This window comes from Heptranchias perlo, chromosome 27 (assembly GCF_035084215.1).
Source record: "Heptranchias perlo isolate sHepPer1 chromosome 27, sHepPer1.hap1, whole genome shotgun sequence".
Taxonomy (NCBI): domain Eukaryota; kingdom Metazoa; phylum Chordata; class Chondrichthyes; order Hexanchiformes; family Hexanchidae; genus Heptranchias; species Heptranchias perlo.
Window position 1 is genome coordinate 7,618,858 of NC_090351.1, and position 18,990 is coordinate 7,637,847.

The 18,990-nt window shown below is 46.8% G+C and overlaps 1 protein-coding gene across 1 annotated transcript in view; it reads left to right on the forward strand.

The window, feature by feature from the left end:
• Window positions 1-18,990, forward strand: part of LOC137344330 (tubby-related protein 3-like) — a 104,588-nt gene that overhangs the window by 28,887 nt on the left and 56,711 nt on the right. The window contains exon 4 of the mRNA XM_068007192.1: window positions 13,952-14,011. Within this exon, the coding sequence (XP_067863293.1) occupies window positions 13,952-14,011 (60 nt within the window). The remainder of the gene's footprint in view (window positions 1-13,951; window positions 14,012-18,990) is intronic.

Genomic DNA, 18,990 nt, shown 5'->3' on the forward strand with positions numbered 1-18,990 from the left:
CACTCACACTCAAAGCTCCATAACATCGCCCATCTCCGTCCCTACCTCAGCCCAAATGACCCTGAAGCCCTCATCCATCCCTTTATCATCAGACTCGACTATTCCAATGCTCTCCTGGCTGGTCTCCCAGCCTCCACCCTCCATAAATGTCAGCTGACCCAAAACTCTGCTGCTCATTTCCTATCCTGCACCAAATCCCACTCACCCATCACCGCCGTGCTCGCTGACCTAGGCTCCCAGTCTCCAAGAGCCTCCAATTTAAAATTCTCTTGTCCCTTTTATGGCCTCACCTCTTCCTATCTCTGTAACCTCCTCCAGCCCTACAACCCCTCCTCCAAATCTCTCATGTTCCACCGACTGTGGCCTCCTGTGCACCCCCATCTCCCATCACCTCACCATTGGCGGCCGTGCCTTCAACCATTTAGGCCCTGAGGTCTGGAATTCCCTCCCTAAACCGCTCCTCCTCTCTACCTCTCTCCCCTCCTTTAAGACCCTCCTTAAAACCCACCTCTTTGACCAAGCTTTTGGTCACCCCTCCTAATACCTCCTTCTTTGGCTCGATGTCCATTTTTGGATTGCATCTCTGTGACGTGTTTTGGGATGTTTCTCTCGTTAAAACTGCTATATAAATACATGTGTTTTGCTAGAGTCGCAAATTGTCATTTGTAATAAGAAAATCTCAGGCTCAGTAAAACATAAACTAAGGAACTGGAACCAAAACAGTGAGCATTATTTTTTTTAAATCAGCTTTATTCAACTAACTTTTTGCTAGCCTGCTTTGCACGTTTAGGTTTTAATATTTAAAAGTAACAATTTAATAGTTATGATAAATTTAAATGAGGGCCAAAGGAATATAATTTATTTTGTTTTCTCTTTATCTCAAATGCCATAACGTAACAGCAGATTTATTGGCGCAGAATTTGCTGTCAAAATGATGGTGAGACAAATGGCGCTCAGTGTGATTTATGCCCAAATGGTACAGCAACTTCAGGCCAGGGACAGGTGTGCGGTTAAATGCGGAAATCCAACAGTTGCTGTCCGAGTGACACTGCTCCGCCGTTAGCTTCATGAAAACGGCATCTTGCCGTCTGACTCACCATTGAAATGCATTGAACTGTTCCAGCACAGCTACAACACTGGCATCTACCCGACAATGTGTAAAATTGCCCAGGTATGTCCTGTCCACAAAAAGCAGGACAAATCCAATCCGGCCAATTACCGCCCCATCAGTCTACTCTCAATCATCAACAAAGTGATGGAAGGTGTCATCGACAGTGCTATCAAGCGGCACTTACTCACCAATAACCTGCTCACTGATGCTCAGTTTGGGTTGCACCAGAACCACTCAGCTCCAGACCTCATTACAGCCTTGGTCCAAACATGGACAAAAGAGCTGAATTCCAGAGGGGAGGTGAGAGTGACTGCCCTTGACATCAAGGCAGCATTTGACTGAGTGTGGCACCAAGGAGCCCTAGTAAAATTGAAGTCAATGGGAATCAGGGGGAAAACTCTCCAGTGGCTGGAGTCATACCTAGCACAAAGGAAGATGGTAGTGGTTGTTGGAGGCCAATCATCTCAGCCCCAGGACATTGCTGAAGGAGTTCCTCAGGGCAGTGTCCGAGGCCCAACTATCTTCAGCTGCTTCATCAGTGACCTTCCCTCCATCATAAGGTCAGAAATGGGGATGTTCGCTGATGATTGCACAGTGTTCAGTTCCATTCGCAACCCCTCAGATAATGAAGCAGTCCGAGCCCACGTGCAGCAAGACCTGAACAACATCCAGGCTTGGGCTGGTAAGTGGCAAGTAACATTCGCGCCAGATAAGTGCCAGGCAATGACCATCTCCAACAAGAGAGAGTCTAACCACCTCCCCTTGACATTCAACGGCATTACCATCACCGAATCCCCCACCATCAACATCCTGGGGGTCACCATTGACCAGAAACTTAACTGGACCAGCCATATAAATACTGTGGCTACAAGAGCAGGTCAGAGGCTGGGTATTCTGCGGCGAGTAACTCACCTCCTGACTCCCCAAAGCCTTTCCACCATCTACAAGGCACAAGTCAGGAGTGTGATGGAATACTCTCCATTTGCCTGGATGAGCGCAGCTCCAACAACACTCAAGAAGCTCGACACCATCCAGGACAAAGCAGCCCGCTTGATTGGCACCCCATCCACCACCCTAAACATTCACTCCCTTCACCACCAGTGCACTGTGGCTGCAGTGTGTACCATCCACAGGACGCACTGCAGCAACTCGCCAAGGCTTCTTCGACAGCACCTCCCAAACCCACGACCTCTACCACCTAGAAGGACAAGAGCAGCAGGACATGGGAACAACACCACCTGCACGTTCCCCTCCAAGTCACACACCATCCCGACTTGGAAATATATCGCCGTTCCTTCATCGTCACTGGGTCAAAATCCTGGAACTCCCTTCCTAACAGCACTGTGGGAGAATCTTCACCACACGGACTGCAGCGGTTCAAGAAGGCGGCTCACCACCACCTTCTCGAGGGCAATTAGTGATGGGCAATAAATGCTGGCCTCGCCAGCGACGCCCACATCCCATGAATGAATAATAAAAAAAGAACAGCGTGAAGTTCCTGTACTTGCACGGTAGATACAAACTAAACTCGCCACAGAAAGTTAAGTCAAGTCATTTCAAGTCTAATTACCTTTTTAACGATGTGATAAGTGTTAATTACTGCCAGTCAACCTCTCTGGCACTGAAAATTAACTATTACAAGTGTGGAGTCTCATTCCTTCAGGTTTTAATTGTTGTTGGAGTTTTTTTTTAAATTAATATTTTTTAAAACTTTTTCTTTCTCTTTTTTCTCTCTCTTAACCCAATCTTTCTTTCCCTCTCTTTATTTCTCTTTCTGTCCCTAATTTGACATAGAATTCACCCACTCCAATTCCTTCTCTGTCCTTGTGCTGTTAATTCTACAATCCTTCTGATTGGTTAAGGAGATACACAGTCGCTTGCCCTGTTCACTCAGGTCCCAGATGCCCTGTAGAGGGTGCCGCGCCCTTCTCATCTCCCACTTCCAGCGACCTGCGACACAAAACTATCATCGAGATTAAACGGGCAGGGTAAGTCTAATGAACGATGGGTGCTGTTCGTTCACTGGTTACAGTAAATTCTGGGCTGTTGTCATTTAAACTATTGACAAGGAGGCAAGTCAGCCATAATCAATGCAAGACCTCATGGGTAAATCAGAATTAACTGAATTTTCACAGTGTGAACTACCAAAATAATTGTACATTCTGTCGCTGGATTAATGGCATTTTGTTTGCCATTTATTCCACTTAAATGGCTTGTAAGCTGCTTGAGCAATGTTAAATGATTGGTGTTCCAGATACATCATGATTTTTTTGTGATTTATTTTTTCGTTATCGCAATCAAAATCACATTCCCAGAAAACGTACGTTTCATGTTTGCTTCATTTTGTTGGCAATTTCATAAACTACACTGTAAACGGGCCTCTAACCAGCTCACGACCAAATGGGAGAATGCGACCCTTTGCTGACCTGGAGCAGAGGGAGCTTCGCTCCACAAGGGTCATTTTGACTTTGGGTGATAGTAGAACGCCCGTTATACATTTCTCCCCATTTTAATTTCCGTCGACTTCAATAGAAAGGGAAAGCAGGAAAGATGTATAACGGGCGGCTGATCCGCTATCACTCCTTTTACACTGTCGCCCAAAGTGAAAATTACCCCCTACAGCTCACCCATGTTCTATCTGGCTGCTGTCGAGATCATTGGAGATTGAAAATTACTTCAGCCCCTTTCTGCACAACATGAACGGTTATCATTTATCAAAAAACTGAACATACTCCTTTTCGCTGAAATTTTAATCCCAGGTAGCACAAATCTTTTTTGTGTGGGGGCGGGGCAGGATGTTCTGCTGTTGGGTGTAACAATGTTAAAGGCATATCCACCATTTCAATGGCACAGTTATGGACAGTGGCACAGGAAGGGAGGGGGATGAGTCTATACCTAGATGTGACTAGTAGACAGATTAATCAGGTTTATCTGCCACACCCCTCCCCGTGCAGCTCCTTGGTAGCTTCCGTGCCAGTGACCCCTCGAGTGAGAAGCTTTACCTCAGCAGTCAATCCGCTCTGAGTGATTGGCGGCCCAGTTACATGGCATCAGGCTCATGCTGCGAGCAAGGCCCATTATCTCTCCCACGCTCTCCACTGGATCCTCTCTCAACGAAGCTCGGCTTAACTTCCCGCCCACCACTGAGGGACAATTTACATTTTTTTATTTTCTCATTTATTCTTTTCTGTTCACTATCGCTCGGTCTGAGGGACTGACAGAAGCCTAAGTGCCTGTGTCTGACAGGTGCGTCCGTCTAGTCTGCCTGCGGCCGAGGATGTCTGCAGAGAAGGTGAGAAAGCGCGTGGGAGAAGGAGGGCGGTCAGCTCGCAGAGATTGAAACGGGTTTGTCGGGAAATAATAAGTTTTTTTTAAAAAATGGAACCAGTTTCTCGTTGCCATAAGCAACCCAGCAAGAGTTCAGAATGGAAATAATGTTGTTGAGCCTGAGGGATTTGTCATTCCCTGGCGTCTAAGCGGATTGAGACTTAGTCTGTTGTGATGATTAACCCTTGAACTACTGAATGACCTTGCCTCAGCTTTTTCAAAATGCTCGTCCTGATTCATTTCCCTTTTTGGATGATACTTCTTTTTAAAGTTAGGTCTGGGTTTCCTATCAGTTGTTTGGCAAAGCCTGGGGTTTCTGTGAGTGTCGCACACTGGTCTCAGATGGTGGGGGGGCAGGGGGCTAATCCAGGTCACAGAGCAGGCCGGGTTTACAGAGGCTCTCACTTCTCTGTTGAACCGAACGTTCTGTATTACAAATTGCACGTACCATAGACCAAAGGGAATATAATATGATTGGGGGATTGATTTTAGACTGTTCAATTAAAAAAAACGGAAATGCTGGAAGCTTAGAGTCAGCCAATCAGCAACTGAAAGGAAGGTTCACTGATCACATGGTCAGGCTCCAAGAAATCCGCATTGTGAGGCAGGACTGGTGCCGCCATGTTTTATCATCAAAAAATTGCATTTATTTAGCGCCTTTTAAATAGTAAAACGTCCCAAGGTGCTTCACAGGAGCTATTATCAAACTAAAGTTGACACCGAGCCACAAAAAGAGATATTAGGTCAGGAGACCAAAAGCTTGGTCAAAGAGGCAGGTTTTGAGGAGCGTTTCAGTGGAGAGAGAGGTGGAGAGACGGGGGTTTAAGGAGGGTACTCCAGAGCTGGGGGCCGAGACAGCCAAAGGCAGGGCCACCAATGGTGGGGCGAAGGAAATCAGGGAGGCACAAGTGGCCACAATTGTTGGAACGCAGAGATGTCGGAGGGTTGTAGGGCTGGAGGAGGTCAGAGAGATAGGGAAGGTCGAGGCCATGGAGTGATTTGAACACAAGGGTCAGAATTTTAAAGTCGAGGTGTTGCTGGATCGGGAGCCAGTATAGGTCAGCGAACTAGGGGTGATGGGTGAATGGGACTTGGTGCGAGTTTGGATACGGGCAGCAGAGTATTGGATGAGTTGAAGTTTGTGAAAGGTGGGAGGCCAACCAGGAGACCATTCTCCTGGCATTATCCTAGCTTTCAAGAGGGGCGATTGGAGAGGGTGCAGAGGAGATTTACCAGGATGATACCAGGAATGAGAGACTTCACTTATGTGGAGAGACTGGAGAAGCTGGGATTGTTCTCCTTAGAGCAGAGAAGGTTAAAGGAAGATTTAATAGAGGTGTTCAAAATTATGAGGGGTTCTGCGTTATGAGTAGATAGAAAGAAACTGTTTCCACTGGCAGGAGGGTCGGTAACCAGAGGACATAGAATTAAGGTAATTGGCAAAAGAACCAAGGGGAAAATTAGGAGAATTTTTTGTAAGTAGCGAGTTGTTCTGATCTGGAATGCACTCCTTGAAAGGGCAGTGGAAGCAGATTCAATAGTAGCTTTCAAAAGGGAATTGGATAAATACTTGAAAAGGAAAAATTTGCAGGGCTATGAGGAAAGAGCAGGGGAGTGGGACTAATTGGATAGCTCTTTCAAAGAGCCGGCACAGGCACAATGGGCCGAGTGACCTCCTTCTGTGCTGTATGATTGTATCAGCTGTGACTTCTCAGCAGATCTCAAAAACGACAACTTTTTGTAGCTTTCCAATAAAGTATTTTGAACAATCTAAAAAAATCGTAAAACCTCGCGGTATGACTGGGAGATGGATAAAGAGGGAGACTCTCCGTCAGGAGCCCTTCAAATATCAAACAGCTCCCAAGAGTTGTTGTTAAACCTTAGCACCATTTTGGGTTGCATTTGGTCCGGTTTCTTTACTTGTTTCTTGTTTATTAAGTGGCTGCTGTTGACTTCATGGAAGCGAAGGGGTTGTGGGCTGGGAGGAGTCGCTGACAACAGCAGCGTGAGGGATTTGAATTAACATCAGCAAGAAGTTCAGGTGCTGCGTCACCGGGCCAGGATCATTAATCCAGATCCATCGCACTGTCAGGCTCACTGACGTCTTCAGGTCAATTCTCACTGTCGTACCATCAAAACTCGCAGCTTGGGGGGAAAATATTCAGGAATTCAACAAATGAAACAAGAAAAATTCTTTGAAAATGTTGATTTTTTTTTTGTGTTCTGTAAGGTGAGGGATATTAGTGCCGTGGGAAAGAGTACTTTCCATTTCAGGCATCAAGCGGTCCCAGGTCAGGTACAAGAAGGCTTGATGTAACGTAAAGCTCCCTCTAATTTGCCCCAACAATGTGCTTCCGACCCTCTCAGGTGAGGTCCTGTAGCTGCACCAGTGTGACGTTCTCCCCATATCTCACCCAGTCATCCTGTCTCCTCTCTGAGTCAGACAGGCCACAGCTGACTCTTGGTGTCAGCTGTGGCTCAGTGGGCAGCACTCTTACCTCTGAGTCAGAAGGTTGTGGGTTCAAGTCCCACTCCGGAGACTTGAGCACGTAGTCCAGGCTGACACTCCAGTGCAGTCGGAGGCGCTATCTTTCAGGTGAGACGTTAAACCAAGGCCCCGTCTCAAAGATCCCATGGCACTATTTCAAAGAAGAGCAGGGGAGTTCTCCCTGGTGTCCTGGCCAATATTATCCCTCACCTAAAAAGCAGATTATCTGGTCACTATCACATTGCTGTTTGTGGGACCTTGCTGTGCGGAAATTGGCTGCTGTGTTTCCTACATTACAACAGTGTCACTACACTTCAAAAGTACTTTATTAGCTGTAAAGTGCTTTGGGATGTCCTGAGGGCATGAAAAGTGTTATGTAAATGTAAGTTCTTTCTTTACTGTCAAAGTTATTGCTAATTAGCGCAATGTTAGGGGTAGTTTTGTGTTGTGGTTCCATGCCTACAAAGGAACTGGATCGAAAGTTCCCAAGCTTATTTCCCTGAGGAACCTTCCAGCCATCAGATTGAGGAGACTTCCATCCTATCAGCCTGGGTTGGGTCTGAACCCACGTCTGTGAGATATAAAGCCAGAGTGTAAAACATTACATCACCCAGACCTCGGGAGATTTTTTATTTAAAGGGAGGCTGGTGGTGAAATTCTTTCTTTGAAATGTGCTGCAGCTCTGTGAGTGTTGGAGCTGTGGAACACTAGACTCTGAACCACATGTCGCCAGTCATGAGCTGTTTTGTCACAGGTTCTTTATTGAGTCCCATCTGTCCTGTCTCAGAGAATACACTCCACATTGTCCAATCATCTGTCCTGTCTCAGAGAATACACTCCACATTGTCCAATCATCCATCCTGTCTCAGAGAGTACACTCCACATTGCCCAATCACCCGTCCTGTCTCAGAGAGTACACTCCACATTGCCCAATCACCCGTCCTGTCTCAGAGAGTACACTCCACATTGCCCAATCACCCGTCCTGTCTCAGAGAGTACACTCCACATTGTCCAATCATCCATCCTGTCTCAGAGAGTACACTCCACATTGCCCAATCACCCGTCCTGTCTCAGAGAGTACACTCCACATTGCCCAATCATCCATCCTGTCTCAGAGAGTACACTCCACATTGCCCAATCACCCGTCCTGTCTCAGAGAGTACACTCCACATTGCCCAATCACCCGTCCTGTCTCAGAGAGTACACTCCACATTGCCCAATCACCCGTCCTGTCTCAGAGAGTACACTCCACATTGTCCAATCATCCATCCTGTCTCAGAGAGTACACTCCACATTGCCCAATCACCCGTCCTGTCTCAGAGAGTACACTCCACATTGCCCAATCACCCGTCCTGTCTCAGAGAGTACACTCCACATTGCCCAATCACCCGTCCTGTCTCAGAGAGTACACTCCACATTGCCCAATCACCCGTCCTGTCTCAGAGAGTACACTCCACATTGCCCAATCACCCGTCCTGTCTCAGAGAGTACACTCCACATTGCCCAATCACCCGTCCTGTCTCAGAGAGTACACTCCACATTGCCCAATCACCCGTCCTGTCTCAGAGAGTACACTCCACATTGTCCAATCATCCATCCTGTCTCCGAGAATACACTCCACATTGTCCAATCACCTGTCCTGTCTCAGAGAATACACTCCACATTGTCCAATCACCTGTCCTGTCTCAGAGAATACACTCCACATTGCCTGATTATGGAATCATTGCCACTCCACCCAAATAGACTCTTGGAAAGGAATAGCCATGGGTTCATAGAATCTTACAGTACTGAAGGAGGCCATTCGACCCATCGTGCCCGTGCTGGTTCTTTGAAATAGCTATCCAGTTGGCCCCATTTCCCTGCCCTTTCCCCATAACTCTGCAAATTTTTCCTTTTCAAGTATTTATCCAATTCCCTTTTGAAAGTTACTATTGAATCTGCTTCTTTCAGGCAGTGCGTTCCAGATCCTAACAGCAGGGAAGATGGCAGCACATTAGAGTGCAAAGAAGCCCCTCAAACTACAATCTTAAGAAAGGCCATAGTCTAAGTGCTGCCCTTATGAGGAGGGTAACACCCACTTCAGGTTTAAAGTGAAATACATCCTCCTGAAAGAGGGTCATAGTTCACTCTCAGAGATGGGATGTATTTTTTTTATCTTGAGAAATCTAAATAAACAGCCAAGCCTGGCAGTAAAAGAAATCAGCAAGGTTAAAAAGGGTCGGAGGGAAGATGAGCTAAATCAGGAAGTAGTGAAAGCTTCCATTCACGTTCTATCTGCTTGTGGCAGCAGTGAATACCACATCACAATACAAACATCATTGGCCTTAAGGCACAACTTTTAAAAAACATAGCTCGATTTCAGCTTTCAGAAGGATGATTCTGCTGAAACCTGCCCTCCCTACAGCCTCAATGTACATCTTCAGCTTCTCCAATGGTGAGTCAGTGACTGCAGATCCTCCAACCATTACCTCTGGCACCAACTCAGACCAAACTATGGGAAGGATCAAAGGGAGGAAAAATGTACAGACCACAATAAGGCAGCTCGTGGAGTCATAGCTGTCAGCAGAAACCGATGGAGCAGTCTGAGAATAAAATGGGGAACGCCACTCATCAAAAGATGCACTGTTGGCAATATCTGCCTCGCAAGCAAAACATTGCCATTTATAAACTCAAACATCTTGCTTTCATTGCCAAAGATGACGGTCATTCAGTAGAGGAGTTCCCTGACAGATTCATTAGAGCCTTTTTTAAGAGCTTTTACATGAAAACTGCACTTCTTATTTGTAGTTGATTTATAATCTGACTACGCTTTTCCTTGTAATAAAACGCACATTACAGAAAGATCAGGAGATAAATTCAGAGGCGAAAAGGCTTTCGACTCATCCAGTTCATCCTTCTGTGGAAACCTACAATTTCCCCGTCACAGCATCCAGATGTCTCTTTATATCCCGTGTCCCTTTTTCCCAGTTTATACCCTGCCCCCTTTTCCCAGTTTATACCCTGTCTCCTTTTGCCCAGTTTATACCCTGTCCCTTTTTCCCAGTTTATATCCCTTGTCCCCCTTCTCCCAGTTTATACGCTGCCCCCGTTTTCCCAGTTTATATCCTGTCCCCCTTTTCCCAGTTTATACCCTGACTTCTTTTTCCCAGTTTATCCCCTGTCCCCTTTTCCCAGTTTATACCCTGCCCCCTTTTCCCAGTTTATACCCTGTCCCCTTTTCCCAGTTTATACCCATGTCCCCTTTTCCCAGTTTATACCCTGTCCCCCTTTTCCCAGTTTATACCCTGTCCCCTTTTCCCAGTTTATACCCTGACTTCTTTTTCCCAGTTTATACCCTGCCCCCTTTTTCCCAGTTTATACCCTGTCCCCTTTTGTCCAGTTTATACCCTGTCCCCTTTTCCCAGTTTATACCCTGTCCCCTTTTCCCAGTTTATATGCTGCTCCCTTTTTCCCAGTTTATACCCTGTCCCTTTTTCCCAGTTTATACGCTGCCCCCTTTTTCCCAGTTTATACCCTGTCCCCTTTTGTCCAGTTTATACCCTGTCCCCTTTTCCCAGTTTATTCCGTGTCCCCTTTTCCAAGTTTATAACCTGTCCCCTTTTCCCAGTTTATTCCGTGTCCCTTTTTCCCAGTTTATACCCTGTCCCCTTTTCCCAGTTTATACCCTGTCCCCTTTTGTCCAGTTTATACCCTGTCCCCTTTTCCCAGTTTATTCCGTGTCCCCTTTTCCCAGTTTATACCCTGTCCACTTTTGTCCAGTTTATACCCTGTCCCTTTTTCCCAGTTTATACCCTGTCCCCTTTTCCCAGTTTATACCCTGTCCCCTTTTTCCAGTTTATACCCATGTTCCCTTGGCCAGGATTTTCCTTTTCTTTATTCACCCTCCTGCGATGGTTTTTCCCGTTCAGTTTAATGGGCTGAGATGGAAAATCCTGTACTTTAGTCTCTATTTGTGGATTACCCTGAAATGGTGCTCTTTTTTATTTCACTTAGTATCTAAAACTCCTCGATAAGGCCCTGTCTTATTTTCTGACCTTTCCTGATAACTCAATCCCCTAACACTAGGGGTCAGTCTCATGATCTTTCCAGGTCTGGGATGTTCCTCCCCTGTCTTGGTGACCAGAACCGAACCCAGCCTGACCAGAGAACGATCACTATCACATCTTCAATCGCTAAGCTACAACAACAATTTGCATTTAAATAGCATCTTTAATGCCTCCTAAAGCACTTCACAGGAGTTTGTCAGACAAAAACTTACAATGATTGCATTAATTCTTTAGTGTGACGTGATCAGGCATCAGCTGCCTCCAATGTTCTCATTGTCACTGTCAGTCATGACAACAACCTGTGACAGTAAAGAAATAAAGACTTGCATTTATATAGCACCTTTCATGACCTCAGGGCGTCCCAACGCACTTTGCAGCCATGAAGTACTTTTGAAGTGTAGTCACTGTTGTAATGTAGGAAGCGCGGCAGCCAATTTGCACACAGCAAGATCCCACAAACAGCGATGAGATATTGACCAGATAATCTGTTTTTGATAGTGTTAGTTGAGGGATAAATATTGGGCAGGATGCCAGGGAGAATCCCCCCTGCTCTTCTTCGAAATAGTGCCATGAGATCTTTTACATCCACCTGAGAGGGCAGACGGAGCCTCGGTTTAAAGTCTTATCTGAGAAATGGGACCTCCGACAGTGCAGCACTCCCTCAGTACTGCTCTAGAGTGTCAGCCTAGATTTTGTGCTCGAGTCTCTGGGGTGGGACTTGAACTCACGACCTTCTGACTCGGAGGCGAGAGTGCTACCAACTGGAGCGTATAAAAGAATTTTTTTTTTACACAGAGGGTTGATAGGCGGTGGAATGCCTGACCAGAAAGAGTGGGGGATGCAAAATCCATAATAGCTTTTAAAAGGAAAGTCAATAAATCTTTGAAAAAGAAAAATTTTAAAGGATAAGGGAAAGGTCAGGGGAACGGAACAATGCGGCTCGCAGGCACGGTGAGCTGAGTGGCCTCCTGATCTGATGTAAAACTCCTCGGTTTAATGGTTCCAGGCTCCTGTGTGAAGGCTGACTGCTTTGGATGAGGTACTAAAGGGTGACTGCCACATGTGGTAAGGTATCCCAGCAACAGTCAGTGGCTTCAGGAGACAAAAGGGAAAACAATAGAAACCAAGCGAACCCTTATTATATCCATCTGTTATTATGTGATGATGTTGTTCTGGGAGGTGGTTGGCGCCAGCTGTGATTAAACTCTTAGTTGAAAGTCACTGTGGCACCAATCCTACCCTTCTCAGCATCCTACTGCTCAGTGGCCTCAGCCACAGCTCTGAGGCCTGGTCCTGCTAACACTCTGTGGAATTTAGTTCCATTGATCCTCTGTAATTGTACATTCGGTGAGTAACTATAATGATTATTCACTCTCTGCACTTACAGGATATTTCGTCACACGAGGGTGTCACTAGCAGAGTGATTAGTACAAGAAATATACAGGAACATTGTGATCCAGGAGGAGACCATCTCTGCTCCAGATCCCTTGATACCCGAGCCCAACAAAAATCTATCGATCTCAGTCCAGAAAGCTCCAATTGTCCCCCAACATCCACAGCTTTTTGGGGAGAGAGTTCCAGATTTCCACTACCCTTTGTGTGAAAAAGTACTTCCTGATTTCCCTCCTAAATGGCCTAGCTTTAATTTTAAGATTATATCCCCTCCTTCTTGATTCCCCATCAAAGGAAATAGTTTCTCTGCATCTACCCTATCCAATCCTTGTAACATTTTAAACCCCTCGATTAGATCACCCTTCGATCTTCTATACTCAAGGGAATACAATCCAAGTTTATGCAATCTGTCCCCATAATGTAACCCTCTACGCCCTGGTATCAGTCCAGTGAAACAGAATTTTTTTAATATTCATTCATGGGATGTGGGCGTCGCTGGCAAGGCCAGCATTTGTTCCCCATCCCTAATTGCCCTTGAACTGAGGGACTTGTTAGGCCATTTCAGAGGGCAGTTAAGAATCAACCACATTGCTGTGGGTCTGGAGTCACATATAGGCCAGACCGGGTAAGGACAGCAGGTTTCCTTCCCTAAAGGACATTAGTGAACCAGATAGGTTTTTACGATAATCCGGTAGTTTCATGGCCACCATTACTGATACTAGCTTTATATTCCAGATTTTATTTAATTAACTGAATTTAAGTTCCCCAGCTGCTGCGGCGGGATTTGAACTCATGTCTCCGAATGTAGAGCATGGGGTAGGAATCATATGAAGAGAAAAATCAATGCACAATGTGGCACGTTAATTAGTTTAAGAATATCTCCTCTAACCCTTGTCTCTTACATCACTGCTGGAGCTTTGAATGATCTGCTTTACGCATGGCTGGGAGCTGCAGTGCTGCTAAGCTGAGGGAATTAGCTTAGCACTGACTCCATACCCGCTATCTGCATCTAGAGTAAAGTTCCCAAACACTTACTGAATGGAAATATTATAAAAGGAAACCTTGCTAAGTGTGCTGCCCAGTGGGATACTGAGCAAGGTCCAGGGTCGATCCCTGTTCATTGACGAGTTTGTTGATCTCAGCGGCAAGAGTGCCTTTAGTGGCCTTTAGTGTTCCCTCAGCAAAGGGAAAGAAAGAAAGACTTGCATTTATATAGCGCCTTTCACAACCTCAGGACATCCCAATGCGTTTTACAGCCAATGAAGTACCTTTTGAAATGTAGTCACTATTGTAAAGTAGGAAACAAATCGTCATTGAGTTACTCCTCTTATAAAGTGTGTGAGTGTCGACTGAGGCTCAGCTGTGATGCCCCTCACTGTCAAATAGCCTGTCAGCTTTCATCGTCCAGGTGCACACATGAAGAACAGCCACTTGAGTGAGATGCAGGTGGGCTGCTGGTGGCTATGGAATCTCACCCAGCAACAGTCAGCATCTTCTGAAGAGGAGGGGGGAATGGTGGAGTTAACATCGGCAAGGGAAAGGCCCGAAATCAAGCCTTAAATTGATTGTCGTAAATCTGAAATCCAGGCTCCATTGCTGGAGAATGACCACATTCTGAAGGCTGTTAAAAAGTTCAGAAAGCAACTGGTAAGACTCTGAGTCACGGCATCATTCATCTCCGCCCCTGCCTCTGCCCATCTGCTGCTGAAACCCTCATCCATGCTTTTGTTACCTCCAGTCTTGACTATTCCAATGCTCTCCTGGCCGGCCTCCCATCTTCCACCCTTCGTAAACCTGAGCTCATCCAAAACTCTGCTGCCCGTATCCTAACTCACATCAAGTCCTGTTCACCCATCACCCCTGTGCTCACTGACCTACATTGGCTCCCGGTCCGGCAACGCCACGATTTTAAAATTCTCATCCTTGTTTTCAAATCCCTCCAAGGCCGTGCCCCTCCCTATCTCTGTAACTTCCTCCAGCCCTACGACCCTCCAAGATCTCCAATCCTGGTCTCTTGTCCATCCCCCACTTCCTTTGCCCCACCATTGGCGGCCGTGCCTTCATCTGTCTCATCCCTGGGCTCTGGAATTCCCTCCCTAAACCTCTCCGCTTCTCCACCTCTCTCTCCTCCTCGAAGACCCTCCTTAAAACCTGCCTCCTTGACCAAGCTTTCAGTCATCTGTCTTAATATCTCCTTCTTTGGCTCGGGGTCACGCTCCTGTGAAGCGCCTTGGGACATTTTCCTACATTAACGGTGTTATATAAATCCAAGTTATTGTTGTAGTCATTGATAGGCCAAGCGATTAGACACAGTATGGCATCCCCTAATGAACCCTGTGGCTTTTTACACTCACCAGCGGGATTTGTCATTTAAATGGTGTAATTTTGCACAAGAAATCCAGGACCCAGTGAGAGTTAGTGATTGGCTCTGAGATAACAAACTACTTGCCCTCCTCATCAGTCTTAAAACTTCATAAATGAGAAAGAAAAGGTTTAGATAGAGTCGCTTGTCTTCCAATGTTGGTTGAGGTTTTTATGTGACTGTTCTGACAGCTCACCTGCTAATTCCGTCAATAGATATCCCATGTAGAATCGATAGACCTCAGTACTGAGTCAGCTGATCTGTCCCAGGGTGGGACAATGCTGCTACAACTGACTTCAGTAATCCTGCGCTAGGGAACGGAAATCAGGCTATTTCGAAGAAGAGCAGGGGAGTTCTCCCTAATGTCCTGGCCTATATTTATCCCTCAACCAACATCACTAAAAAAAAACAGATGATCTGGTCATTTATCTCATTGCTGTTTGTGGGATCTTGCTGTGCGCAAATTGGCTGCTGCGTTTCCTACATTACAACAGTGACTACACTTCAAAAATACTTTATTGACTGTAATGTGATTTGGGTCATCCTGAGGTTGTGAAAGGCACTATATAAATGAAAGTCTTTCTTTTCTTTCTTATCCTTGCATAGAATCTACTAGGTAACGGTGTAAAGCATGATTGCTCGCCAGTTTATACAGTACGTCCGATTGTGGCCTGCAGCTGTTTGAAATCTCTCAGTGCTGAGTGTAGCAGACTGGTTAACACATTTGTGTCAAATTCCTACACGTGCTAATTTACTTCAAATAAGCGGAAGTATCTGCAGTCTGCATTCTCCTTGTTGGTTGCTGTCTCCATTTTTCCCCATCTTCTCCAAGTTTTTATTTGTTTTTTCTCATGTCGGAGCTTGTCTGTTTCCTTGTTGTGTTACTTTTGGCACTCCGGGGGGAGGGGGATTTTAACCCTACCCGTCTGGCAGGGCAGTTAAACTCGCACTCGGTCGATGTCCCGCCCGGATCCCACTGTCTTCCATTTTAACCGGCCCTTCCGAGCAGGAGGCAAAGGCATTCCGCCTAAAAACCGGCGGAGTGCTTCTTTAAATATGCAGATCAGGATCCGATGATGTCATCGCGGGGGGTGGGGGGCAGCTGCTGTAGCTTTCCTGCCAGGTGAAGACAGCGGGAAGGGGATCCAGGATCAGGAGCCGCTGAAGGTAAGTTCTTCTACCTTCCTTGTGGGGCCAGGAGGAGCAGGCGAATGGAGGGATGTTTAGGTCTCCCCTGCCCCGGGCTCCACCGTTCCCTCCCCCCTCCCCCCCCCCCCCCCCGAGACCCTCCCGAGACCCCCTCCCTGCCAATAACCGGTGAGCCTCCCTTCAGTGCCAGCCTCCTGCCTCCCGAATATCCGCTCCCGCCCGGTGGCATACAGATAAGGCCTGGGAGTTAAAATCCCCCGGAGACTCATGCTGTCGGAGTCGGGCTCGTTTGCCCCCCCTCCCATCCTGCCAACCCCCCAACACAGGCCAAATCCTTCTCCGAGTTAACCCCCTCCCCACCCCGTTGTGTAACACTTACAAACATTTTATCAATTTGTTCAACAGCACACACTGGAATTTATCACTAACACGTTAAACTAGTGCAGTAACTATGGTCTCACGATGAGGTGACCGGAGAGAGATCCATCAGGACAGAACTGGAGGGAGGCCGACCTTCCAGGAATTAAATTTGGAGCTTGAGACAGCGGGGATTATTTTCACTGGGTAATATCGGTGCTAACAGGGGCGGCAATGGCCTAAAAATGGGGTCGGTAACCTTACTGCCCCCTTAACCCGGGTCATCGCCCCACTGCGATTCACACAGAGGCCGACCGCTGGGTGCTCAGAGCTCGTGCCTGAAACAAGAGGTCGGCCTCTTTCCCAATCAAATCGGGGTCCTAATGATGTAGTTGGGACCCCGACTGCAATTTTAAGGGGTACATGGGCAGAGCTGACAACACGGACGCTCCACCCATGTATACTGATGATCCAATCAGGAAACGGACAGAAAAATGATCAAAATGGATGTTTTGTAATGTGGGAAGGAGCAGTTTGTCCCGGTTCCACTGAAATACTGCAGATCGTTGCCGGCCCAGCCTCTCCCCGCCCCAGCACTGGCTCCGCACCGAGGACCTACCTCTGGGCATTCCTGAGGCTGAAGAGCGACAAGCTGCATCGGGAAGCCCGATGGCATCCGCAGCTCGCCTGTCAAATTTAAACGAGGCAGGGGCCTCAAAGTCATGGCCGCCTCTTCGCCAGCGGAATGGACGTCCAGCCAAAAATCAAATTAACCCCAGAGTGTGCCCCGTGTGTGTGTACAATGTGTGTGTGTATAGTGTGTCTGTGCGCATCTGTGTGTGCGTATGTATGTTCGTTTGTGTATGCACGCTCACACATCCGTTCTCGCGCGTGTATGTGTGTGCGGGCACGAGCTTGTGGGCGCATGTGTGTCTTCATGTGTGTATGTTGCATGTATGTGTGCACATGTGTGTGCGCGTGTGCATGCACATATGTGCGTGTCGTGTGTGTGTTATGTGTGTGCACATGTGTACAGTGACCCCTGCTGGAAAGTGGGGATGTGTGGTGAAGTCACAGATTTAATGCACCCCATGGTCAAAGAGTCACGTCTAGCCATGTATATGTAAAGAACAATGAATTTGTGCGAGGTGCAGCACTCCTGGACCTGTACTCAGCATGAGTCAGTGTCATTGGGCAAAGAGGTAGAATAATTAGTTCCAGAAAACACCACAATGGTGCAAACAATGCAATGTACAGTACCGCAGTGGGTTCAGGTAGCAGCACTGGGATCAACCGTTACCAGACTCCACGACAATCTACACCTTTCCCTCCTTTTATCTCATTATTTATGAGTGTTAAAGTTGACATTTATTGTTCTGCCAGCCTGATCTAACACATCCTTCTCTGTCCTCCTTTCTTGCTTTCATTCCATTGCTCTCTGACGGTAAGTGACCTCTCTTACATTCATTGTATGTAAATCTGAGCTGTGAACAGACCTTAACAGGTGTACAGGGCACAATTTCAAAATTTGCAGATGACACAAAACTTGGAAGGGTAGTGATCAGTGAGGAGGATAGTGATATTCAAGAGGATATAGACAGGCTGGTGACATGGGCGGACACGTGGCAGATGAAATTTAATGCAGAAAAATACAAAACGATACATTTCAGTAGGAAGAATGAGGAGAGGCAATATAAACTAGAGGGCACAATTCTAAAGTGGGTGCAGGAACAGGGAGACCTGGGGGCATATCTGCACAGGTCTTTGGAGATGGCAGGGCAGTTGAAAAAGTGGTTAAAAAAAGCAGACGGGATCCTGGGCTTTATAAATAGAGGCAGAGAGTACAAAAGCAAGGAGGTTATGATGAACCTTTATAAAAAACTGGTTCGATCACAACTGGAGTATTGTGTCCAATTCTGGGCACCGCACTTTAGGAAGGATGTGAAGGCCTTAGAGAGGGTGCAGAAAAGATTTACTAGAATGGTTCCAGGGATGAGGGACCTCAGTTACGTGGATAGACTGGAGAAGCTGGGGTTGTTCTCCTTAGAGCAGAGAAGGTTGAGAGGAGATTTGATAGAGGTGTTCAAAATCATGAGGGGTCCAGACAGAGTAGATAGAGAGAAACTGTTCCCATTGGCTGAAGGGTCGAGAACCAGAGGACACAGATTTACGGTGATTGGCAGAAGAACCAAAGGTGACATGAGGAAAAACATTTTTACGCAGCGAGTGGTTAGGATCCGGGATGCACTGCCTGAGGAGGTGGTGGAGGCAGATTCAATCATGGCCCTCAAAAGGGAACTGGATAAGTACTTGAAGAAAACAAATTTGCAGGGCTATGGGGAAAGGGCGGGGGAGTGGGACTAGCTGGATTGCTCTTGCAGAGAGACGGCACGAGCTCGACAAGCTGAATGGCCTCCTTCTGTGCTGTAACCTTTGTATGATTCTATGATTCTATGATAAATCAACAAACCTTCTGGTGACTGGGTGATGCAGTGGGTAACAACTTGGCCTTATCATCCTGGGGCCTAGTTTGAAATTCAGACCAGACTGATGGGATGAATGGCAGTACAAATTACGGATTAATCTCAGGATTACTCCCAGTGCCACGTGCTAGCGAGAGCAGAAACAGATGGTGTAGGAGGGAGGGGTTTAAATTCTGTGGCATTGGGACTGATTCTGGGAAAGGCGGGACCTGTACAAGCTGGACGGGTTGCACCCAAGCAGAACCGGGACCAATATCCTCGCGGGGGCATTTGCT